A 24,873-nucleotide genomic window follows, 5' to 3' on the forward strand; every position below is an offset into this window, starting at 1 on the left:
GCGGGCAGGCGGAGCCCGGTGGGTACTGGCCCCAGCGTCGCCCCGCGCCCGCCCCAGCCATCGCAGCTCTTGACGTGACACAAGCACCCCACCCGCCTTTCTTGCTCGAGCACCCAGAGAGAGACTCAGCGGGACACGGCACCCGGCGGCACCAGGAAACCGCTGCGGACAAGCAGTAAATCCCCGACCCCGGCGTCGCCCGGCACTGACCCCCAAGCGAGGCGTTGCCCCCCAAGCAAGGCGCTGCTCCCCGAGCGAGGTGCTCCCCGGCACGCTCCTACCTTGTGTCCGTGCTCGGGCGCTTGTTTGTGCTTTCACTGCCGGCACACCCCGGGCTGGTGGCTTAAAGGATTTTCCTATAATAACCGCCAAATCCCTCCCCTGGGCAGTAAGCCGCAGACCTGGGCCCTTTCCTAGGTACAGAGCGCTCCACGGTGCTCTGCTCGCTCCCTGCTTTACGCATGCTTGTACCAAACTACATTTCCCCCCTCCTGACCCAGCCCAGTGCTAAAAAGACCTAAATCCCCTCGAATTTCATTTCCCCTTGTCTGCAAGGTCTATCCCCGGTTTCGGTCTCACCCACATATTTTACATACCCCTGCTCGTAATCCTGACGTGAGCTTTCTGTGAGCTTTGGCGTCCTCCCCGCGCGGAGGCTGCACAACCCCTGCGTCCTGCTCAGAGCAGCTGCTGCCTCGGCCGGGAGATGAGCCGCTGCCCGCTGCCGCCGTGCCTCCGCTCGGGACCCGGCGCTGCCGGAGGCTTCGCCCCGGCACCCCCACGCCACAGCCCCTTGCTGCTGCTGGGGCTGGTGCAGAGGGGTCCAAGGCTGGGGACGGGTGCCGGGGGCAGCGGTGAGGGACCCCCGCCCTGGCAAACTCCCCGCCGCCACCGTGCCCACGGGGTGCTGAGTGCCCGGAGCTGTCCCTGAGAAAGAAATGACCCAAAACTGTCCCCAGGGCACGTTGTCTGGAACAGGGGACGCTTATTCAGTCATGCAAATGAATTTCAGTAGTGGCTCCTATCCCCTCCTAGCAATTCTCTCCCTGAGAAGGTCTCTGCTGGCAGACAAGGCTCCCCTAGGTACGCACACGCTGCTATTTCACACTGTCTTGTTTCACTTCTCTTTTCTGATTTAACAGTAAAAAGTAGATAAAGTTGGAAACCAGCAACTGCAGCAGCTTTCAAGGTTACAGGCAGCAGCAGCAGCAGAAACAGCAGGTTCCTCTGCCTGAAAAGCGTGTTTCGCCCTTAGCCTGTGCCGCAAAGGGGGGTGTTTGCTTGTGGCGGCACACGGTGCGGTGGGAGCGCCGGCCGCCGCGGATAGGTGTGTGCGTGCACGTCACGCCGGGGTGCACCCGGGTGCTGCAGCGGTGCCCGGCGTGGAGCACGCGCCCCGTGGCTTTCTGCCACCGCCACGCTCTGTCCTCGGCCACCGGCCTGCTCCCAGCGGAGGTGGGCACTGAGCGCACGTGCACGGAGCAGGAGGTGTGCACGGAGCAGACGTGCACGGAGCAGACGTGCATGGAGCAGGGGATGAGCACGGAGCAGGAGGTGTGCACGGAGCAGACGTGCACGGAGCAGACGTGCATGGAGCAGGGGATGAGCACGGAGCAGGAGGTGTGCACGGAGCAGACGTGCACAGAGCAGACGTGCATGGAGCAAACGTGCTCAGAGCAGATGTGCACGAAGCAGATGTGCACGGAGCAGATGTGCACGGAGCAGGGGATGCGCACGGAGTAGATGTGCGCAGAGCAGATGCGCATGGAGCAAGGGATGTGCACAGAGCAAGTGTGCATGGAGCAGGGGACGAGCACGGAGCAGGAGGTTTGCACGGAGCAGATGTGCACGGAGCAGGGGACGTGCACGGAGGAGACTTGCGCAGCGCAGGGGATGTTCATGGAGCAGACGCGCATGGAATGGCCGGGGCTGGAGCAGGAGGTGTGCACGGATCGGGAAGAAGGGGCGGAAGGGCTGGCTGGTGCCAGCTGCCCGGACTGTAACACAGCGTCATGAACCCTGTTCCCAAATACCGGCCCCTTCGGGAGGGCAGGGGAAGCTGGGTGAGGGCTGGGCCTTGGCCCACGAGCTGCAGCAGAGTGGCACCGGGGGCTGTTCCTGAGAGCTGCCCCGCGCGTGGTCAGAAGACGCAGGTTTGGTGGGAGCCGGGCAGCCCCCCTGCCTGGGGGAGCTGCCCGGGGCGGGGGGGGGGCTGCGGCTGCCCATGGGGCTCAGCACGAGCCCAGCAGCAGCACGGGGTGAGCTGGCGGCACAGGGCTGGGGGGGGCACGCGTCTCCAGGCCCCCGCGGGACCGGCGCTATTGCTCGTGCTCTGAACACAGCAGGACCGGATGGCACGGCTGTTTGCTGGCTTTAACGAGGATGGGCTTGGTGTGGTGACAACATAAGACCAATTATGGACCTGCTGAGCCGGGAAAGTTCCAGTGGTGGCCCGTGCTGGTGGAGACAGGCGTGCGTGAAGTTCTCCTGGTGTAATCGGCATCAAACAGCTTGCACAAGGCAGAGGTGCTCAGCCTCATGGCCTGGTCCTGTGTTCGAGATGGCTGCTGGGTCCTGGGAGAGCTGCTGTCGAGCCCCGGCATGGCGAGTCCCACCCTGAGCCTCCCCCAGCACCGCTGCTGAGACGGGAATGAATTAGGGGAGCTTTGCCAGCTCTGGGCACAGCGTGCCGAGCTTGGGCCGGGGTGTGCCAGGCAAACAGATCCACTTCTTTATTGTGCCCTGCAGAAACGTCCCTCCTTCCTCCCCCGAAACGGGCTCTTGGGCCTTGCGGGCTGCGGTGCCACACATCACTTGGCAGCTATCCTGATGCTGGCGTACTCGGAGCAGGCTGCGCCAGGGCTCCCGCTGTGCCGCGGGGCCGCGGGCAGGGGCTGGAGATCGGCGTAGTGGATGTCGTTGTCCAACTTGCTGCTTTGCTGCAGAAGTGCGTGCAAACGGTGAATGCTCTCACAAGAAACAATCTTGCAGAAATAACCCTAACGGCAGGTTCAAGCCGGGATGGCGGTGCCACGGCTGCGCAGATGGGCCCACGCCGCGGTGCCGAGCGTGCCGGGACCGCGTGCAGGAGGCTGCTGCTCACCCAGTGCCCACCCTGGCCTCAGAGCCTTGCAGAGTCCCTGTAAGCTGGGACATCGGCGCAGGACGCTCTTCCCCGTATTCACGGCTCGCTCTTACCTGGCTAGGCAGGTGTGAGGACTCTGCATCCAGGACTTCACTGCTGGGGGGGGAAGGACGGCCATTAGAGCTAAAGGAAGCCAGGTCCCCTCCCCACCCCACCCAGCACAGCCCTCCTCAATTCCCATCCCGAATTTTAGCCAGGTTCTGCAGCACGTGGCCACCTGATGCCCACGCTGAAGGCAGAAGAGAAGGACAACGTGCTGTCTGCGTGCCTGGGCCGGGCTCAGACACCATGGTGAGGGGCTGCAGGGAGCTCCCTGGCGCTGGCCGCTCCCCACCGCGTGCTCCCGTGAAACACAGCGAGAAGCAATGCAGCACAGGGATGCACCTGTGAGTAAAGGACCTTTTCTGGGGAAAATTACTGCTCCAGAGGGAGAGGAAACCAGGATAAGGCAGGTGGATAAGGTGGTTCGCTCGTCTCGGGGTGCAGAAGGAAGAGGTGGTGGGTACAAACCTGGGGATGCCGGGGGTCCCTGCACAGCACCGCAGAGGGATGGGCGAGAAGCTGCCCCTGGCCGCCGGCCCGGCCAGGCACTGGCTGTCCGCCTCGCCTCTTTGCTTCTTCCTGTAAATGCAAAGGGCGACGAAGAGGAGGAGGAGGAAGCAGAGCACTACAGCTACAGCCACCATGATGGGAACCAGGTCTGTCTCTGTGGAGATAAAAGGCAAAGCGGGGAGCGGGTGGTGGGCGCGGGGCAGCGCGGGACCCCGCCACGGGCAGGGCAGGGGCCGTGGCACGAGGTCCCCAGGAGCAGCGTCCCGCTGGGCTGCACTCACCGTACAGGGACACCTCTGTGCCCTTTCCATGCTGAAAGATCGTATCACCGTTCAGCGATTTTTGGAACTTGACGCAGTAATAGGTGCCGGCGTCCTCGACGTGAACATCCCCAATGCGGATGCTGAAGTCCGTGTCGGACCCACCCACTACCCTCGTCACGCGGGGCAAGGAGCTCTTCTGCTCATAGACGGTCTCGTTCCCGCTGCCCCAACCCTTCAGCCACTTCACGGCACCAGTGGGACCACCTCCGGATGTGGTGCAGGTCAGGGTGAGCGTCTCCCCCACTTTCACCAGCACCTTGTCCTGGGGCTGCCGCAGCTCGAAGGCCTGACCCATCTGGGCACCCACACCTGGGCACGGCGACAGGAGGGCAGGGGCTGAGCGATGGAGCAAGGCAAGGGCTCGCCCCCCTCACCCCGAGCAGCACGGGCAGAGCAGCCCCAGCTTGCTCCAGGTTTGCAGCTGGCACAGCTGAGAAATATCCCTGGATACGGCAGAGACAAATCGCAGGCACTGGGAGCAGCAGAAGCCAGGTTCAAAATGAACAAGGAACAAATTTGCATCCCCTGTCGTGTTGTTAACAGGAGGCACCGTGGGTGCTCAGAGTCCGGAGAGGTACAGAGGGAGCCAAGGGGAATTCCTGGCAGGAAAAACTCCCGAGTGCTGTTAAACATTAACACCGCGGCTCTGTACAAGACAAGCCAGGATTACTGGGCCTCTGCGAGGAAGCGGGGTTCATAGCCCGGGGCTGGGCGCAGCTGGCCAGGAGCCGGCTCTGAGCAGGGATGTGCAGCCCCGGAGCCGAGCGCAGCCCCTAAAGCCCTCCTGCCCAAAGCCCCCCGCTACCTTCGGCACCGGCTCAGCGGGGCTCGGTGCTGCACCCGCCAAGGCTCGGGGCTGAACACCCCGGGGCTCAGCTCTGCACCCCCCGGGGCTCGGGGCTGAACACCCCGGGGCTCGGGGCTGAACACCCCCGGGGCTCGGCTCTGCACCCCTCGGGACTCGGGGCTGAACACCCCCGGGGCTCGGCTCTGCACTCCCCGGGGCTCGGGGCTGAACACCCCGGGGCTCGGGGCTGAACACCCCCGGGGCTCGGCTCTACACCCCCCGGGGCTCGGGGCTGAACACCCCGGGGCTCAGCTCTGCACCCCCCGGGGCTCGGGGCTGCACCCCCCGCCCGCCTTTCCCCCGGCATTCCCGCGCTACCCAAAAAGGTGGTCGGAGGAGGAAAGCCCCCCCCGGCCGGTGTTTATCTTTGCCGGCCTTAGCCATCTGCTGCGGCGGCCGGGCCGGGCCTCTCCCCCCGCCCCGTCCGCCCCGGGCAGCAGCAGCCAGCGGGGCAGGGAAGCGGGAAGCGGGGAGCGGGCCGGGGGGGGGGGGGGGGGGGGGGCCGCCGCCGCCGCCGCCGCCGCCGCCGCCCCGCTCCGGACTCACCCGAGAGCCGCAGCGGGAGGAGGCCGAGCTGCCCGAGCAGGAGCTGAGCCGCCGCAGCGGTTCGCCAAGCCATGGGCACTGCCCGGAGACCGGGCTCCGGCTCCGGGAGAAGGAAAAGGAGAAGCTGCACAGGAAACGGAGGCGAGCGGGCGCGGGCTGTTAACGCTTTTGGTGCTGCCCCGGGGCGGGCGGGGGGCAGCGGCGGAGCCGGCCGGGAGCTCCGCCGGGCTTCACCCCCGGAGGGCGTCAGCGTCCGAGGGCCAAGCGCCTCCGGGCGCGGCCCGAGCCCGAGGGGCTGCGCTGGGCGCGGGGCGGGAGAGCGGCTCGGCCGCCCCGGTTCGGCGAGCCGGCCGGAGAGCGGGGCGCGGGCGGGCCCAGGCGAAGCCCTGGGTGAGCCCCGCAGTGGTGTGTCCCCCCGACGGGCCGGGGGGCCGAGCCGCGGGCTGGTGATGCGTGGGGGAACGTGCCGGATCGGGGCCCCTCTCGCTGGCTGCCCGGTGGCGGTGGCCGTGGCACACATCCTCGAGGAGAGCCGGACTGACATCGCCGGCGAGGACCAGCCTCGTGACGTGAGATGGCGTGAACCTCAGGGGAACCGGCTGGGACTTGTGCAAGGGGTCTGTGGAGGAACTTCGCCGGCAGTGAGCCTCTTCCTTCCCCTTTCCCAGGAGAGAGCCCAGCACCCCGCTGAGCCGAGCCGAGCCGAGCCGTCGGGGAGCGAGAAGTGGGAATCACCATGGCTCCGGCAACGCAGGTGCAGCCTCTCGCCTGCCTGATGCTGCTCCTGCTCCGGAGAGCCCCGGGTGAGTGGGGGCCCCACACAGCCCCAGCACCTTTCCCACGGCACGCTCACCCCGCCGTCGGCAGGGCGATCCTTCCCTGTGCCCGCAGGTACCTGGGGCTCTTCTCTCGCTGCCTCCCTTCCAGCTTGCTTTTATCCCCAGCCAAAGAGTTTGGTTTACCCCAGCACCTCCCAGGGGCCCTGGGCCCTCCCCATCCTGCAGTCCTCAGCAGTGCCGGCTGCCCCGGGGAGCGAGGGGTGGGGACATCTCTCTGTCCCCTGCTCTGGGCTGGGGGCCAGGGGTCTGGCAATGCCCCGTGTTGCGCCCCAGCTCTGGAGCCCCTCATCAGCCCCTGCCCTCCTGTCGCCGTGCCCAGGTGTGGGTGCCCAGATGGGTCAGGCCTTCGAGCTGCGGCAGCCCCAGGACAAGGTGCTGGTGAAAGTGGGGGAGACGCTCACCCTGACCTGCACCACATCCGGAGGTGGTCCCACTGGTGCCGTGAAGTGGCTGAAGGGCTGGGGCAGCGGGAACGAGACCGTCTATGAGCAGAAGAGCTCCTTGCCCCGCGTGACGAGGGTAGTGGGTGACTCCGACACGGACTTCAGCATCCGCATCGGGGATGTTCACGTCGAGGATGCCGGCACCTATTACTGCGTCAAGTTCGACAAATCGCTGAAGGGTGATGTGGTCTTTCAGCGTGGAAAGGGCACGGAGGTGTTGGTGCACGGTGAGTGGGGCTCCCAGAGCAGCTCCTGGTGGGAACCAGCCCTGCTGGGTGCAGCCCCCGGCACAGCCCGGCCCATCCTAGCCCGGTGGGCTCTGCTCGGGGTGAGCGGGCACGGGGAAGGGGGGCTTGGGGGCCGGTCCCAGGACGCATCCGTGCCCCTGCGGGAGACCCCCCTCCCTGCAGCCCCGGGGCCGGGCGCGGGTGGCAGAGCCCGGTCTGATGGCCCCATGCTTCTCCCCGCAGCCAAACCCACCCCCCCGGTCGTGTCCGGGCCCGACCGCAGAGCGGGGCTGAGGCAAGCGGTGTCTTTCACCTGCACGGCTGGAGGGTTCTACCCCAAAGATATCGGCGTGAAGTGGCTCAAGGACGATCACCAGATCTCGGCTCTGCAGCCCCAGATCACCCCTGTGCGGACGAACTCCTCCTACAACATGTCCAGCACCGTGATGGTGCTGCTGCAGGAGGACGACGTCCGCTCGCAGCTCGTCTGCGAGGTGCAGCACGCCACGCTGCCGGCCCCGATGAGGGGGAAGTACCAGCTCAGCAAAGCCCTGCGAGGTGAGGGCTGCGTGGGGACCGGCGCTCGGGGTGTCCGGCTCCCGTGGGGCTGGGGGTCCTGGGGCAGGGACAGGGCACCCCGCGGGCAGCAGAGCCGGGGGACGCCGGCCACCAGGCGCTGCTTCTCTTCCCAGTCTCCCCCAGCGTCCGTGTGGACCTGCCGAGCCCCGTTGAGGTGAACAAGATCGTGAACTTCACCTGCCGCGTGCAGGGGTTTTACCCGGAAGACGTGGCCGTCACCTGGCTGGAGAACGGGAGGGAGATGAAGGTGGAGAACACCTCCCAGCTGGTGAAGACCCCCCGGGGCTTGTTTGAGCTGAGGAGCCTGGTGGAGGTCAAAGCGACGGAGGAGAAGAACGGGTCCACGTTAACCTGCCGGGTGGTGCACGATGGCCAGGACCCCGTCAAGAAGACGGCCACCCTGTGGATCGCTGCCCCAGCCAGGGAGGGGCTGAGCGACCGGTCCCTGTCAGATAACGGTGCGTGAGAGCTGCTGGGTCCCCGTGGTGGCGGGGGGCTGCGGGATGCCTGTCCTCGAGTCCCAGCCACTCACGTCCCCTTGTCCCCACCGCAGGTCCAAACCTCCTGTCCAGCCCTGGCTTGTGGCTTGGCATCCTGCTGGAGAAGGGGCTCCTTTGTGGCCTCCTCATCTTCCTCTTCAGGCGCGGGAGGGCATGAGGAGGGAAACGCCGGGGCCGCCGCCCGGTCCTGCTCCGTCTCGGCTCCCGGTTCCTCGGGTCGCGGCGCCGGGAGCGGGTCCCGGGGCTCGTCCCCCGCCAGCTTTGTCGTGTGTACCTGGAAATAAAGGGGCCGGGATGCACAGGATGCCCTGGGCTGCTCCGCGCCGCCGGCCCCGGCCGCCCGGCCCTGCCCGCAGCCCGTACACCCCCCCTCGCCCGGGGCGCAGACCCCCGCTGCGGCCCCCGGCCCCGCCGCGCCCCCGGCCGCGCTCCCGCTGCGCCGGTGCGGGCGCGGCTCCGGGCACGCACGGCCCCGCCAGCGGCGGGAGCGGGACGGGTCCCGCGCCGGGGGGAGCCGGCGGAGCCGGGGGGAACCGGGCAGCCCCTGGCCGCGTCCCCGAGAGTGGCCGCGCCGCCAGCCCCGCCGCGAGGCTCGGGGGGAGCGCGTCCCGGGGATCGGCCCTGCACCCCCCGGGATTCGGCTCTGCACCCCCCGGGATTCGGCTCTGCACCCCTGGGGCTCGGGGCTGCGCTCCCCGGGGCTCGGGGCTGCACCCCTGGGGCTCGGGGCTGCACTCCCCGGGATTCGGCTCTGCACCCCCCGGGGATCGGCCCTGCATCCCCCGGGTGATCGGCGCTCCACTCCCCGGGGATCGGGGCTGCACCCCCCGGGGATCGCGTCTGCACCCCTCGGAGCTCGGGGCTGCATCCCTGGGGATTCGGCCCTGCAGTCCCCGGGTGATCGGCGCTGCACCCCCGGGATCGGCCCTGCAGCCCCCGGGTGATCGGCGCTGCACTCCCCGGGGATCGGGGCTGCACCCCCCAGGGATCGCGTCTGCACCCCTCGGAGCTCGGGGCTGCATCCCCGGGGATTCGGCCCTGCAGTCCCCGGGTGATCGGCCCTGCACCCCCCGGGATCGGCCCTGCACCCCCCGGGATCGGCCCTGCAGCCCCCGGGATCGGCTCCGCTGCCCCGGGGATCGGCGCGGCACATCGCACCGCCGGGCCGCCAGGGGCCGCTGTGCAGGGACAGGACGGTGCGCGTAGCTCGCGGGTGTTTCCGCCCGGTGGGGATTGGCGGCGCACACGGGGCGGGGCGGGGCGGAGCTGGCGCGGGCCCCGGCGGGGTTTGGGCGGTGCACCGCGGCAAGATGGCGGACAGGGAGGAGGCGCTGAGGGAGTTCGTGGCCGTGACCGGCGTCGAGGAGGAGCGAGCGCGCTTCTTCCTCGAGTCCGCCGGCTGGGACCTCCAGGTAGCCCAGCCGCCGCCCCGCTTCCCTCCGCCCTCCCCGTCGCCGGCTCGGCCCGCTGAGGGGGGGCTCGGTGGCGGGGGCGCGGCCGAGGCCAGCGCCGGGCGGGGGCCGCGGCCCTGGAGGCCGTCGCGGTGGCGGGGAGCGCTGGGCCGGGAGCTCGGTCTCCTGCAGGCTCAGGCCTCGCCCAGCCGCCGCTCCCGAGTCCCCGGCCCGTCGCGGGGCTGCGAGGGTCGGGCTCAGCCGGTGCCGCGGGTCCGTGGGCTGGTTGGGGCCGAAGCCCGTCCTGGTTCTCTCGTTAGTTTGAACATACCTAATCTCTCGCACGGGGCGAGGAACCGGGGGGTTCTGGATTTTGCAGGGTTTGCGTAGGTTTCCCTTGAATGCCCCTGGGGTTGTTAGGGCTTTGCTGTCCGCACTGCCAGCAGCAGTCCCAGCACCCCCAGATTAAGGGGGAGATCGGCCGCCACTCTGACCTGCTCCTCTCTCCCATCCCCCTCGAACGATCTGGCTGTGTTAAACTCCGAGTCTGCTCATGGATGTTGCAAAAGCAGCTGTTTCAGAACAGTAATTTTAGCGTAACCCCTGTAGAAATATTGCAGAATAAGGGCCTCCGGTTGGGGAAGTTGCTCTGGCATACCTGTAGTGGTGAGTGACCCACCATAACAAAGCCAAACATTAGGAGTTGGCAAAGCCTCGTCTTTGCTAGGACCCCCCAAAGGGGGAAATGACACGAAATGTCTTTAGCGTTGATGTGCCTTAAGAGGTTCAACGTGATGGACGCTTCAGCTATGTTATTTGTGTGTGGGTTTGCCATTGTTCTGGAATGTTTGTCCTCCTCCTGAAACGCTCCTGCGGTGTTCTTTTCCAGATCGCGCTTGCCAGTTTCTACGAGGACGGGGGTGATGAGGACATTCTGACTCTTCCCCAGCCGACACCCAGCTCTATATCCAGAGGCACTGCAGCCAGGTGAGGAGGGAGCTTCAGCTCAGGCTGATCTGTTTATCGGCGGCTTGTAAACCTGATAGTGAAAACCATTTATGTAAAAACGCAAGCTCTGTCTAAAGCGTTGATGTATGTTAATTTTCAGGAGAAATAGCTCTGCATTTAGATCTGCTTCACCTCATATGGCTCTAGAAATTGTGAAAACATCAGCATTTATGCATCACAAGCGCAAACGTTATTGCACAACTAATCCAAAGATCAGTTAGGACAACTTGCCTCGTTGCTCAGGAAAAACTTGATTTGTTTTTTGAGGTTAGAAGACAATCGTTTGGTGACACTTTTGTTTGAGCAGATTGAGATTAGGAGAAATATTTTCTCATTTTGTATGACACCTGATCTGATCCATTTGAGCATTTTACAAAAAGAAGTTAATTTTGCCTTACCGCATCCCTGGGCAGTAGGGAAATACTGTCCAGTTTTAAAGAGAAGGAGTTACTGACTGTGTCTTGAAGGAGAAGTGCTCTCAGTTCAGACTTTGGTGAATAAAGTCTATATTGCAGAGGAACCCTGTTTCAGTTTGGATCACAGGTAACAGCCTCAGCAGAAGCGACAAGAGGGGAAGGACGTGGAGGCTGGACTGGCCTGGGGCCTGGAAGAGAAACCTGTGCTTGTGCAGGTTCGGAAGTGACGGCTCTTTGAAAGAGGCCACAAAATCCAGTACGCAAGCAAGGAAGGTGACTGAAGACTCGCCGCTTTTGCTGTGTCTGCAGCTGCCGTCTGAGCCTCCTCCGATGCACCCGCTCCCGTTTTCTGTTGGTGTCGTTGGCAGAGAGGTCCAAGAGCTTGGTTCAGCGCTCGGTTACCCCAGTGCTGACCCGTCGTTTCATAGAGTGATGAATCAGACCCTAAAAGTAGAACAGGGTCAACCTGCTGTGTTCAGGAGCTTTTGCTTACGTGGTTGAAATGTGTCGTAAGGCTGACGTACTTCTCTGATTGACTTTTGCAGTGACCATAGAGTAACATCGTTTAGAGACCTCGTTCATGCGCAGGAGGATGACGATGAAGAGGAGGAGGGACAGCGGTAAGTTTTCAGTTGAAGACTTAAAACCTGTGTGTGTATCCCTGCCCTTTTGTGATAGCTTACCGCTCGCGTACAGGGTTTTTTAAAAAGCAGATTTAAGTTGATAGGAAATTCCTGTAGTGAAAAATGTCAGGTTTGGTACAGAAAGGTTGGTCAGTGCAAAGTCTGTGCACAAGCACGTGTTCAGCGTGGCTGTATCGGTTTTCATCGCTGAATTGTGCTGTTGAGAGAAAGCCTGAGGGAGGATGTGGAAGCCCTAGGTTAAGAACAGAAAAAAGCCCAGATTATCACTTGTGTCCGTAGAGAACGGAAATGTGGAAATAATGCAGGGATTGTTTTTCTTTCTGCTTAGGGTTTTGGGTTGGGTTGTTTTTTTTTTTGGTTGGGGTTTTTGGGTTGGTTTTTTTTTTTTTTTGAAGTGCTGCTTAGGGGTAATGTAATGGAGTGTGGAGCTGGAAAGAGAAATGTAGGTCCCCCTTCCAATGGGAACATGGTGGACTAGCGGGAAAGTCGTCTGTGACGTCAGCTGTAAGTAGTAAAATACCCTGAAGGTTAACAGGCAAGGTAAATTGAATGGAACTCATGTATCTTAAGGTGGCTCCGTCTAGGTAGACTGCGTGGTCTTCTGCAAACAGATGTGAGGTTGCTCTGTATGTGTTACGAGCCATCTGGAAGCTAATAAACCAAACCTTCCAGAAGTGCTTAATTGCACTTCACTGACTCTGCATTCGTTGCTTCCAGTTCAGATCCGTCCGGTGTGTGGTGATCTTTCAGTGTAGCACGAACGTGTGCCTTCCCTCGAAATACCAGTTAGGTGTTGCCCATCTTCTTCCATCTGACAGGTCAGAGACTTGCTGGAAGTCTTGTTCAGCTTGGTAATATAGCTGGTACTAGCATTTGAAACTGAGCCTCGTCAGTCCGGCCTGTTTCTCTTGCTAGGTCTGAGAGAGTTATTATCACTTTATTGCTATTGATCAACGGGTAATTTTACAGTAACTGACATAAAAAGAAAGTCTCTGCAGTACAGGAACTTGTAAGTGGCTACAGTAGGAGATCCGCTGGTAGTAGCTAATATTAGATCCAAGCTGTACAAAAATGAACTGAATCGTGATATAAAACTGCTGGGTCCTGTCACACGCGTCTCCCAGAGAAGCAGTGGTCCAGTCTTACCCAGGAGCCGTGTGCTTTCCTTTAGGTTTTATGCTGGCGGCTCAGAGAGAAGTGGACAGCAGATCGTTGGTCCTCCGAGGAAGAAGAGTCCCAATGAGCTGGTGGAGGATCTGTTCAAAGGAGCAAAGGAGCACGGTGCAGTGGCGGTTGATCGGACGGCCAAGAGCGGTGGCGAGACTAGCAAGCCTAAAGTGAGGAGTCATGAGTTCTTCTTCCTTCTGTTCCCCATTTCAGTTAAAGCTCCCACCGTGACAGCTCTTTGGTACTGTGGAGTCCTGGAATTACCTTAAACGGACAGCTAAGTCTGGACTCCTCGCTTAGTGCAGCTCCAATTCGTGTGTCACAGTGGCAAGAAAAGCCGCTTTCTTGTGCCATGTTTACTAACTTGTTCAAGCTGGTCACTGTGCCTGCAGGACAATAGATATTGCTGATGCCACGAAGCCCCTCTGTTCATCCATAACAGTGTTGGGGAAAGGGAAGCAAGCTGTCTTGGGTTTGTGTCATTCTATAACCTCTTTGCCTGCCCCTCTCTCTTGCAGCCTTTCGCAGGGGGAGGGTATCGCCTCGGGGCTACTCCGGAGGAGGAGTCTGCTTATGTGGCAGGAGAGAGGAGACAGAACTCTGCTCAGGATGTGAGTATCTCTGTTCTCTTTTGTAGATGTCACCCGAGGGATTTCTCTGCTATAGCTACACAGCTTGCGAGCCCAGAGAGTTATAAAGCTTGATAGAAATTCAAGAGGATGGAAGTATGGTAAATCCTGCTTCTCGTGGGATTTCTGATTAGAAAATAGTAGATGCTTGGGTCTTGGGTAAGCAGTTTTCTGATGAACTTTTAATTAAGAATCTGAGCGTTCCTTAGAAGTGCAGATTGTGAAAAACAGTGTGCAAAGAGCACTGGCGATTAAATCTTCTTTATCTGTTGAAGAGATGTGCAGCTAACGGCATCAATGCAAGATTCTCTCGTGCTTGGTTTGTGACCAAGGCCGTGGTTTGTGACCAAGGCCGCATCTAGGCTGTGGTGGGAGCTTGGTTTAGGCTCCTCACCTAGCACGCTCTTGGCTCTTCAACCATATTTATCAAAAAGGGGTCTGTGGTGCCAACTTCTAGGAATTGATGCATGACCATTACATAGCCAGTGCGTTGGGTTTTTCCCTCAGCCCAGAGGAACCTTGCTGGAATGTTTTGTGCAGCTTGAAATTCCTCTGCCAGTCAGGAACTTTTCACTTTGCGTCCGGTTGTTGTTCTTAGTAAGATGTTTCAGTGAGGCTGATTGTTGTTTGGGGGCTGCTGCAGGTGCACGTTGTACTGAAGCTCTGGAAGAGTGGATTCAGTCTGGACAGTGGAGAACTGAGGAGCTACCAGGATCCGTCCAATGCCCAGTTTCTCGATGATATCCGCAGAGGGTACGTAGTGAGAGGGGAGAGAAAGAATAGCTGTTTTCTGAAATGCAAGCGTTTGTGGAATTCAAGATGCTGAATCAATGGCACGTTCCACCTCAGCTTTCTTATAAGAGCTGGATTCTTAATATGGAAACTATGGGAGGGCAGACTTGAACATTCACTTCAGATAAATGGGAAGTGGCCTTGGTTTGTATGAGACCTTGAAGTGAACAAACAGACTTTCGTATTTGGGCTGAGAATTTGTGACGCATCGTGTCACTCCAGGTGAGGGCCAGGGAAAAGTAACCTTTAATTTGTGTCTGTTAGTGGGGAGGTGTGCATCTGCCCGGTTAATTAAGCAAGGGCTCACTGCGATTCCTGAAATTCCAGAGGTCTGTGGCTCGCACTTTTTCTCTGCGCTTTTCTGACTTGCTTCTTCAGGCAGCTGCCTTAGGACGCTCTCTTTGCAGGGAAGTCCCGGCAGAGCTGCGCAGGTTAGCCCGGGGCGGACAAGTGAACCTGGATATGGAGGATCACCGTGATGAGGAGTATGTGAAACCTAAAAGTGTCTTCAAAGCTTTTACTGGAGAAGGACAGAAGCTGGGCAGGTGAGAAGACAGCAGCAGTGGTTTGCTCTGTGTGTGTGATGCGAGACAGTCACTCGAGAGTTTTGCTAGGTTGAGCCTTTTGATTCATCTTTCTGAAGAAAATGCACTCAGTGCCTGTGGTATGTGAGGTGTTCCTCTAAGAGAGGAAATGAGGCTTACTGGCGCATGCTGTGAGATGGCTCAGACTTTCCGTGGCAGGAGGCGGATCCCCAGTTTGGAACCACCGTGGTGTGTCACGTAGAAGTGGTGTTTCCAAGTTACACTGCCCCTGTTCCTGTGGGTGCGTGAAGGCCCATGACGTGGTGCTACAAAGGGAAATGGGAGAGGTGAAGTTATAGACAAGTTCCTGCTGACTAGCTGACTCCTAAATTCTCACTTCCAACTTGCATTGGTGTCTCTGGACTAGGAACCCTGGTAGCTGGGCCCAGCAGACGATAAGCTCACTGCCTGACTCCTGGCACCCTGCAGCCAGGCAAGTCGTTTGGTTTTTAACAGCTCTCCTTGTGTCTCCCTGTTCTCAGCACTGCGCCCCAGGTGATGGGCACCAGCTCGCCAGCCCAGCAGGCAGAGAATGAAGCCAAAGCCAGTTCTGCCATCGCTATCGATGAGTCGGAGCCCGTCACCAACATCCAAATCCGGCTCGCTGACGGTGGGCGACTGGTCCAGAAGTTTAACCACAATCACAGGTACAAACGCAACAGGAAACACAGGTTACTAACTGGGAAGGCCTGAATGACACTGGAAACTGCACAGATGGAGCAGATGTTAAAATCCTGGCTAGCCTGCTAAAGGGAGCTCTGGGGATCCTTGTGAATAGGAATAAAATTATTGTGGGGTTTAAAGGCAGTCGTTAACTGTTGGAAGGACAGGATTTGCTTTCCAAATAGTGATGGATTATAGCCAGTGATACTGCACCTGGGTGCTTTAGTATTATCAGCAGAACTTTCCTTAATGTCACCTATAAAAAACTGAATCTCTTCTAAGGGCTTTAGAAACCGTCAGATAATTAGGAACTTGGTTCAGTTATTCTGACTTTCAGTTCAGACTTCTCTACTGGGCTGTTCCCAGGGCTGAATGGAGCGCCAAGGGGTGCTCTTACAGCAGTTCAGTTCCCTTGGACGTGCAAAGCTGGCTTATGCACCCTGCAGCTTTGTTAGACTTCTCCTGAAGTCCTTCTCACCCACCTGATCTCAGAGAGTGTGGCCATTTGTTTATACTCGTTCCTCCAGTTTCTGTAAGAGAATCAAGAATGATGCAAAAAGTTACAAAAACCTTCTTCTACGATTGGGTGCAGGAAGTAGATCCCGTGTCACTGTTGTGGCTGCTCTTGGGAGTTGAGATCATCTGGGTTATGCTGTGTGTGATGAGCTCAGTCCCTTACAGCAGCTAGTGTCAAGCAATTTGTTAATCTGTTCATCTTGAAGGGTTCAGAAGCCTGCAATTTCAAGTAGCTGCCTGACAACACAAACGTTCCAGTTGGGCAGTATAAAAGAACATTTAGCCGAAAGTCTTTAACCTCTAAAGCAGCTTGTGTTATTTCACTAAATGGGAGCCTACGGAGGAGCAGGTTAAATCAGAATTGTCTGGCTGTGGCCTCTACTGTTAGCTGAAAAGCAAGTGCAGCGACTGCAGGGTTGCATGCTCTGGAAAGGGTGAATTTAGGCTGTTGCCGTGCGCTTTTACAGGACGTTCAGTAACAGGATCACCCTTGTGTGTTTGATCCCTTTGGACAGGATCCGTGACATCCGGCTCTTCATAGTAGATGCCCGGCCAGCGATGGCTGCCACCAGTTTTGTCCTCATGACCACCTTCCCAAATAAAGAGCTGACTGATGAGAACCAAACCCTGAAGGAAGCCAACCTGCTCAATGCTGTCATTGTTCAGCGGTTAACATAAAGGAACCCACCTCTCGCCACACGCCTGCCTGCAGCGCGCATGTGTCGTCTCGTCCTGTGCGTGCACCTGCGCCGTGCAACACAGGCTCATATCTACTCGTAGCTCTGGGTTCTTAGGTCTTGGTTGGACTTTTTTTCTCTTTAGTTGCATTTCCCATGGTTTTTTTTTTTTTTTGTGATGATCAGTGGACTTTAAAATAAATAAACGAAACGAATCCGTTTTGAAAGGAGCTGCAGCCTATTGTGCCACAAATTCTCCCAGGAGAGTTCAGTTACCTTTGTGGATTGCGTTACTGCACTCTTTAGAGGGGAGGAAGGTAAGGGGGAAGGGAGCTCCCAGGGAGCAGTTTCCATCCATGCCAATTGACTGCTCATCACAATCTTTTTGCTCTTCCCTCTCCTCCAGGGACTGCTGCAAAGTACTCCCTTTATTTTCGCGCATTAAATACAACCTATACGAGAATGGGTGATCTGATTGTCAGGATAATGGTTACACTACTGTAAAAACATTGTGGGGGAAGTCTTTGCGAAACCGCTGTTGCTCAGTGTGGGGAAAACTCCGACATGTATGTGCAGGTGCAAGGTTTAACATTCTTCTTGGGCTTTTCCGGACAGAAAGTCCTGCCTTTTCTTCCCTCAGCAGAATTCTTAGGGGCGTTCGTTGCAGTACCCACCTGCTCTGCCTGCACTTTCTCCAGCAGTCCAGACTGACTGCAGTTTTAATTTGCCGTATTGCATTTCTTCGAGAAACCCTGCTGCTGACTTTTTCTGTCCAAGGCGGCACAAAGCTGAATCAGCTTGAAGTGACTGAAAGTAAAAGGCAAACAGAGTCTGTCTTACTGGAAAGCAAGTTTTATTGTAAGAGGTGAATTACTGAGATGATGGAAACAGCTGAGGTGGAAAAACTCAAGGCTGTAGTGCCCTTTGATTTATTTCCTCTCCTCTGCTGAGGACTAACATAGCTGAACACCTGGAATTCTCCAGCTTTGGTCTGTTTGTGTTTTGGGCTCAGGTCTCCGTATCTTTCTTTCCTTTGAACAGAATCCTGCGGGTGAATTTGTTACGCCTAGACATGAGGGACTGGTAGCGCTGGTGTAGCGTCACGCGTACGAGTTGCCATCTAGTGTTGTGCCACGGCACTTTGCACCGACCCGCAGCACGCTTGCTATCCTAGCCCTGGGCTTCGGAGCCGAACTCAGAGCTGTGCTGAACCGTGGGCCTCCAGACACAGCTAACTGGGAGCTGTGCGCACCCAGCGGTATCCGCTTGAGAGAGGCTGGATTGCTGCCATGCGAAGGGTTGGAGCATACTGCCCGCTTCCTGCCTTAGTCACGCTGGAGCCCTGCGGCTGCTGCGCTGTAAGTCCACCCCCCTCAGCACTCTGAAGCTTCCAGGTCCTCACCTTGGTGCGAGCAGAGAACAAGCTCTAGGGACGTGCGGGCTGGGGGAGGGCCAGCAGGTCGGACAGGTTCAGCGCGAGAGACTCGCTTGGCTGGCTGTTTAATACAAAACTGCGGGAGTAGATACCAGACCTTGGCAAGGGCATTTTTACAACAGTTTCTCAACTGAGAGCTGAATTAACTTACATTTTTCATTACTAAATGGATATATAATGTGTGTAACAGCAAATTTGTAAATTATTGTGAAAAATTACCATTAAAAGCCCGCAAAATACGAAAACAGCGTTTGACCCTTCCTAACAATGGTTACCATCTGTTCTCGTATTTTGGATGATGTACATGCAGATGTCTACTCTTACTGCTTTGGGTTGCCCTGCGAGCGGGCTTCCCAGTGCTGAGCTGTCTTCAGCTAAATGAGATTAAAAATCTCAGCAGCATTTTTAAAGATCTTTTCTGACAGGTGAACCTGGGGTTTGCCTGCCTGCATCTCTTGATGTGTGTTACGACCACTTACTCATCTGTGTGAACCAGTACAGAGAGAATTCAGAGTTTCCCTCAGAGCTAAATACAGTCACAACTGCCTTGTGGGAAGTCACTCATTTTTAGTTGTTCATCGAAGGCGTTCTTGTATCCTGATCTTCACACGTCCCATTTTGGGAACCTGGGACAACATCTTCCAGAGTGCTGGCCGGGATGTGCCCCTAGACCCAGAAAGGAAGTTTATCTAACAGAGAGAGTACAAATTATTTGTCTCCTGCTCCTGCCTTGGTTAGCCGGTGGCATCAGGGGACTGAGGTGGTGACTAGCTGGCATCCACAGTCTTGGGCTGGATGAGCTGGACACATTGGTGCCCCCAAATTAAATGAGGGTTGGCAGCTAGACAGCAACTCATCTAGCTGCTGACCTGAAGGATTTTGTCACGCAGGCTCTGCTCACCAATGGGAAGTTTCACATCCAGGTTTCCTCCCAGCTCTCTCCTTGCCAGTGGGACAGAAAAGTGCTAAATTTGGAGGGGCTCCGGGCTGGGAGATGATTTTCTACCAGGAAAAGCGAATTTTCCCTCTGAGCCGGAGGGTGGCAGTGCTGCAGAGAAGCCGCTCTCCACCTCGAAGGCTCCTGCTGAGAAACTGCCAGCTCCCCGCTGTCTGCGGGGAGCTGCACCTTGTGCTCCTGTGTGTCTGTGAGCCCCTCTGCGACGCCGCTGCCACCTCCTTCTTCCTCTGATTCTCTTCTTGTTTTTTGTTTTTGTAAGTAATGAGCAGACCTTATCTCCTAGCGAGCAGGATCAGCTCTGCCCTGCTGCCAGGCTATCTGAAGCGTGCCCGAGTGGAGCACTGAAGCGGTATCGGTAACCAAGATAGGCGTATCTTCTTCCAAAGTTGACAAAAGGGCCTGTGGAACGAACTGAAAGCAACGTACATGCAATCTGCTGTATTAAACTGTCTCCTTCTGTGAGCTGGTGAAACTTTTTGCTATAAAATAAGCTATAAAGCAAAAATAACAGCCAGGCTAATTAACGGGGAAGGGATAATATACCAGAACAGGAAAAAGGGGGGAGGTGGAAAGAGACACCTTGATTTTGTAAAGAAAATCGCCTTCCTTGTCACTGGTGCAGCTCTTCAGTGTTTGACGTGCCCCTGCAGGAAGGTAAATGCGCGTTTCTGACTCCTATAGCTTGTGATGGTGGTTAGCAAGATTATTTGACTTTCTAGTAAAATCTCCTTCCTTTATCATTCCATTTCTTTGTTCTAACAGAGTCACAGGCTGAGATTGGGCTTTTCTAAAACTGACATTTATGCCTGCAAAAAAGTATCTTTTTCTCCTTTGCCCGGAGAATTGTTTCACTTTGAAATGCTTCTTTTTTTTCTCTGATTGTCCCCTCCACAGGAGAGCCTTGCCTGTCTTCCTGGTCTTTCACACACTGGTGCTAAGGCAGTGCTCCACATCTCATGTGAAAACTCTCTTCTTTTCAATTTCTGTACTGTCCTGTCTGGGGCTGATGCCCTTCCCTGTATCCGAGTGTTTTTCTCTGAGCGCTGTATTTTAACAGTTTCTTTTCCTCAGACAGGTAATTGTAGGGCTTCCTTGGATTTTTTTCCTTTGCACGCAGTTCATTGTTTCCTCTTCTTCCTTTTCACATGTCCTCATTGCTAAGATTTAGTTCCTGTGTTTTCTGATAGCATTTTGCACCATTCCCTGGGAACTTTGCTTCCCCTCTGTAATGCTGCTTTTGCCATGGGATGATTCCCCGTCCATGTTTCTTGCATGGTCAGTGGTCCGCCTACCTCAGGAGGTTCGGCTATCCCAGTGCCTTTGGTCAAGTAGTTTTTCAGTGATCCTGGTGTAGGAACATCCATTTCTAGGTGTAGCTGTACCTTCAGCTGCTTCTTTGGGTAAAATAATGTTAACAGCACAAAGCAGCTAGCTGCTTGGCTTGTTTTGGCACAAAACTCGGGTAGCTCAGCTAGCAGATAAACGGAAGCAGTGACAAGAGACAGGGAGCAAGAAATCTCAGTGGGCACATCTGCAGCTAGAAGAGGATGACTGTAAATTTTGACCTATTTTTTTTTTCTTGTTGCCTTTGGTTATACTCAGTTATATTTAATTTAGTCTTTGCTCCTCATTGCCGGACAACACTAAATCTTTCCAGAAGGAGAAAGTGACCTTCATGCTATGGCTGTTTCTTGGGTGGGTCTTCAGCTTCCCATACTTAGAGGAGTGATTAAAAGATGTCAGTCTGCTCCTGGGATGTTCTTTGGAAGTTCAGTCAGGAGGGTTTTCTTTTGAAAGCAGCACTGCTTTACAGATCCTTTGTTATCAAGAAACAGGACCTGGAGCTGATGTTCCTTCTGACTCTGTAGTTACAGCAGAAAACTGGCTTGGGGGATTGGTGTCACTGTCACATAAAACAAGATGCTTATGGCTTTCTTCAAAGTCCCCCACCATGAGGGGAGGACCTGTGATACCTGCATTAGATCCTTGGGCAGGAGCTGGTGTCTGTTCAGGAGTCTGCTGTTCTAGGCAAGCCTGTGTGAAGAATTGCTAGATTTTGAAAGCGAGCCAGTGCTACCCCCTTACTGCTTCTAAATGGTCTTGTTCCTGTTGGTGAACCAGAATGTTTATAGATGGAGACTTGTAATTTTAAATGACAGATGTAATTAAGCAACGAAGTTGTTTTTCTTACCAGGTTGTGGGTTTCCATTGGCACTTGTGTGGTAAACACCTGGCATCATGCAAGGAAGGGTGTCTGACAGTCACTCGAGGCAGAGCTGGGAAGCTGGAGCACGTGGTTCTCAGCCGTGCCTGCTGCCAGGTGTGCTTTCCTGGTGACCCAGCCACATCCCCGATGAAAGAAAAGCGTTTCAGCTCCTCTTGCGCTTCGAGACTCAGACCAGACTTCTCCGAGCTGCGTGCTTCTGTACCTGTCCTTCAGGCACAGCAGCGATGAACTGCGCATCGCTGCTCTGCCTGGTGTGAAGGGAATTAGCCGTTGCGCACACACTCACTTGCTGAATCGTGCAGAGCTGGCTCTCCTCTCCTGCAGTCCTTGTTAACGAGGTATGCTTGCCCTGCCAGCTTCCGTGGTGTGCTTTAGGCAGTTTCACTTTAGGAAGGAGAAAAGCCTAAAGGTAGTTGATGTCTGCTGAGAGTTCAGCTGCAAGTCTTCTTGCTCTGGTAAATAATGCACGTGCTGTACCACGTGGCATAAACATACACAGCAGGCACGATGGCCGTGAGTGGCTCTGGGAGCTGGTGGTGTGTGTCACTGCAGACTGCTTGGGGACTTTCATATGTTGGCTGCTGCCAAAGTGCTAACTGGGCTCCTACGGCAACACTGATGGAACTAAGCGAATGCACACTGTCTAAACGAAGGTAGCAGCTTATTGCAGCTGCTGGCCAGGTAATTGGGCTGGAACTCGGCAGGGAGCCTTCAGAGTTCAACAGAAATGGGAAGAGAAATCCTTTCTAGTTACCTGCTAGCAAAAGTTTTTCCAAATGAGTCCCACGTTTCCCAATTACACACTTCTACAGAGAGTAGTATAATACTAATTATGCAACAGGCCCACATCTTTGGCAGTTGAACAGCTCCTGTGTCAAGCACCTCGCAATTTACTAATTTATCATTTTCTGAATTATTTACTACATTCCTAAATGCTTATCTTATTTGCTGTTCTGTCTTGTCTGCCCTGAGCCTGTCTGTCCCAGCGCTGGGAGTTCCTGAATAGATTCCAGATGTTCTTATTTACTCAGGTACATTTCATGACTCCTCATTAAATTAACTCTTTATTGGCTTACCGGGCCTACAGTAGCAACAGCTCTTCTTCTCCTGTCTCATCCACCTTGGTGGCTGTTGAAGTCATGAGTCGTGTTCCACCAAGAGAAGGCAGCTGTGCTAAGGGGGACACAAGAGCCACTGGCCGTGCTTAGAGCACTCAAGGAGGGGTAAACCTTTGGAGGGCTTGCTAGTGGAACATATCCAAATGTTGCCACTGTACCAAAAAATTCCCATTTGCTGGCTTTAGACCACTTTTTTTTTTTTTTTTTTTTTTTCCAATGGGGCTCCCTTGCCTGAGCAGCCCCTCTCCAGGTCAGAGTACCCTGAGAAAAGCTGCTCAGCTACCATGGCTTGGACTGGAGTTGTTTGTATCATGCGTTCCTGGGCCCTGGGCTGCCTTCAGAGAGAAGATCTCATGCTTCTGCAGTGGAGAAGGGGGTTCTGGGGAAGGGACCTTCCCTTTGCAGTGAGTAAACTCCAACATGACCTTGTTTCTTAAACTGCAGAGCTTTGGCTTCTCTGAGCCTTTTGCTGAGTATTTGTGCAACAGAAAAATGGGTGTAGCTGCAGTGTTGCTGCGTGCTTTCGCTATTCTTTCAAAACCTATTTCTAAGCAACTGATAGCAAAAGATCAGCGTAGCGGTGGAAGAGGCATCGTCCTTTTGCTCCAGACCCTTGGTGTGCGCAGTGAATGGCGAGCTGGTTTGGTTTGATTTCAGGCCTTGGCACGCAGCGTTATTAGAAAGCTCATTGCTTGCAGCAAGTAGCCCAGTGTATAGCAGTGATTAACAGTGAGATTGGTGCTTTTCACCGAAATCTGCCTTTCCAGCACAAAGCTGAACCCTGCTCTCGCGCAGAGGCGGGCTGAGAGCTCCCCGTGCTGCACTAGCAATCATGACATCCTGTCTAGACCCAACGAGTGACGCTGTCTTCTGTAAGGCACTGAGCAACATGACAAAAGGCTTTGGGAGGATCTGAGCAGAGCAGAAATAAAGGTTTCCTGTGTTGAAGATAATTGTGCACTGAACTAGCCAGGGAGCGAGAGCTACACAGCTCCTCTGGGAGGTAACGGTTGGTCATCTGTTGGCTTTCTAGACTGTGAACAGACAATGCAGCTATTTGCACCTGGAGAGTAAATGAGTGCCAAAGAGCCAGAGGATTAAGTGCTGAGTACAGTTTCCAAAGGTACCTTGTGTCTGTCCAAATGTAATTGTGTGTGGTGAGTGGGTACAAAATGGCCTAGAAAAAAAATAAAAATCAGGTTTTTATATTTCCTGTTGAGTTTCCCCTTTCCTCTTGGGTGGGGAGGAATGTATTTTGCTTTCTTATAGAGATGTATGGTTAGATATGCTGGTGGGAGACAGGGATTTGGCTCCCACTGCGCTGGCTGTGGTCCAGCGTGAGTGATATTTGTTATCTGGGGTGTCAGTAAAATAGCAGTGAAGAGAGATGCCGCTGACTCACTTGTACTGTGGCTTATTAACCAACTTCTGACTCAGCCGGTGAAATTCAGGCTTTTTAGATTAACCCCACTGGACAAGGCAAGGCTGAGCTGAAGATGACATAATTTGCTAACAGTGTTGTGGTGAACCTTGCAGAATGGGTGCTTGTGTTCCCGTTGGGTGTGGGTGGTGGTTCAGGGACACTAACACGGATTTAACGCTCCCAGTGGCTCTTGGTAGCCTGGGAGGAGAGCAAGGAGAGGGTTTTGCCTGTGTTCTTCTGCCCCGGCTGCTGCGTATAAGTTCAGTCCTGGAGACTGAGTTTGATCTAGCTAGAGAAGCTTGTTTTTGAAGAGCTGCCTGATGAGACTAGACGTGCCAAACAGATGATTAGCGGGCAGAGTGGTGGTGCGATCCCTTTCCTGCCAGCCTTTTGCTGTGTGCCTTCTGTCCTCTGAAGCCGATTTCTCCCTCTGCCTTTGCTTTGCCAAGTGCTCGTAACAGTGACTGGCTGCGTGCTGTGAGCACCGCTGCCTTGGGAACTCGGCTGCTCCCACACAGCCAGCGCTGAGTAACTGGGCTCCTACCGCTCTTAATGTAGGAGTAATTTTTGATTTGTGATACCAAGACTGCTGGGCTCTATGGGCGATGAAGGGTCTGTGAAAGGGGACTAAGAAAAGCACGTTTCTTGTCACCAGGCTGAAACATACTGTGTGGGGTCTGCATTGCCATGGGAGATCTCTCAGGAGCTCACAGACTGAAAGAGGTTGATAATTGCAGATCTTGCTTAATAGAGAAAGGAAAATGTATCCCACGCCGCCTACTCTCAGTGACATTATCCTGGGCTAGGGCAGTGCCAACAACTTGCACCCATTAAGGAGAGGGCAAAGCAAAGGGGCAGGGGGTTTCCACAGCCCCAAATAAGGAGCCAAAACTGGGCTCCTGGTCTTCCTGGACTGCCTTGGGAGAGAGGGGCTTTGTCAGGGAGTCACCCAGGGCAAGAACCTGCCTGTTCCTGCTGCCCTCTCCCTGGCTGCTCCAGCCACTTTGGTTGCCTGCTCCAGGTTTTGCACGCTGGTTCTTTGCAGCTGGTGGTTGCTGGTGCTGAGGCAGGAGTCCTGGGGTGGCTCGAGCGTGTTCCTGTGGTGGTCTGGAGCTCAGGGAAAGGTCGACTTCTCCGCATCTCTAAGATCTCTGTGTGGCATCAGCCCTGGGATGGGGAGGAAGTGCTGAACCCAGCTTGACCTTTGAAGAGCACCAGACTTCT

General features: G+C 56.1%; 3 protein-coding genes across 4 annotated transcripts; 2 read left to right on the plus strand and 1 right to left on the minus strand.

Moving 5' to 3' along the window:
* Nucleotides 1-2,358: 2,358 nt before the first annotated feature.
* Nucleotides 2,359-5,957, minus strand: LOC142416869 (uncharacterized). Its single transcript, XM_075516956.1, has 5 exons — nt 5,414-5,957; nt 3,979-4,329; nt 3,656-3,851; nt 3,199-3,241; nt 2,359-2,939 (listed from the first exon to the last, which is right to left on the minus strand). Exons 1-5 carry the CDS (start codon nt 5,955-5,957, stop codon nt 2,811-2,813), a joined length of 1,263 nt encoding a protein of 420 aa, XP_075373071.1. The 3' UTR covers nt 2,359-2,810.
* On the plus strand, nt 5,447-8,304 carry LOC142416958 (tyrosine-protein phosphatase non-receptor type substrate 1-like). 2 transcript variants are annotated; one of them, XM_075517151.1, is made up of 6 exons: nt 5,447-5,584; nt 6,082-6,216; nt 6,572-6,922; nt 7,166-7,480; nt 7,615-7,959; nt 8,055-8,304. In XM_075517151.1, exons 2-6 carry the CDS (start codon nt 6,150-6,152, stop codon nt 8,156-8,158), a joined length of 1,182 nt encoding a protein of 393 aa, XP_075373266.1. In that variant the 5' UTR covers nt 5,447-5,584; nt 6,082-6,149; the 3' UTR covers nt 8,159-8,304. The 2 variants fall into 2 exon arrangements, with proteins under 2 accessions (XP_075373266.1, XP_075373267.1); XM_075517152.1 differs by lacking the exon at nt 5,447-5,584 and having other exon boundaries at nt 5,818-6,216.
* Nucleotides 8,305-9,260: 956 nt separating this feature from the next.
* Nucleotides 9,261-18,150, plus strand: NSFL1C (NSFL1 cofactor). The gene is made up of 9 exons (XM_075517162.1): nt 9,261-9,413; nt 10,282-10,379; nt 11,362-11,436; nt 12,632-12,797; nt 13,146-13,238; nt 13,900-14,009; nt 14,456-14,593; nt 15,115-15,279; nt 16,327-18,150. Exons 1-9 carry the CDS (start codon nt 9,312-9,314, stop codon nt 16,487-16,489), a joined length of 1,110 nt encoding a protein of 369 aa, XP_075373277.1. The 5' UTR covers nt 9,261-9,311; the 3' UTR covers nt 16,490-18,150.
* The last annotated feature ends 6,723 nt before the right edge of the window (nt 18,151-24,873 follow it).

This window comes from Mycteria americana, chromosome 14 (genome assembly GCF_035582795.1).
Source record: "Mycteria americana isolate JAX WOST 10 ecotype Jacksonville Zoo and Gardens chromosome 14, USCA_MyAme_1.0, whole genome shotgun sequence".
NCBI lineage: Eukaryota > Metazoa > Chordata > Aves > Ciconiiformes > Ciconiidae > Mycteria > Mycteria americana.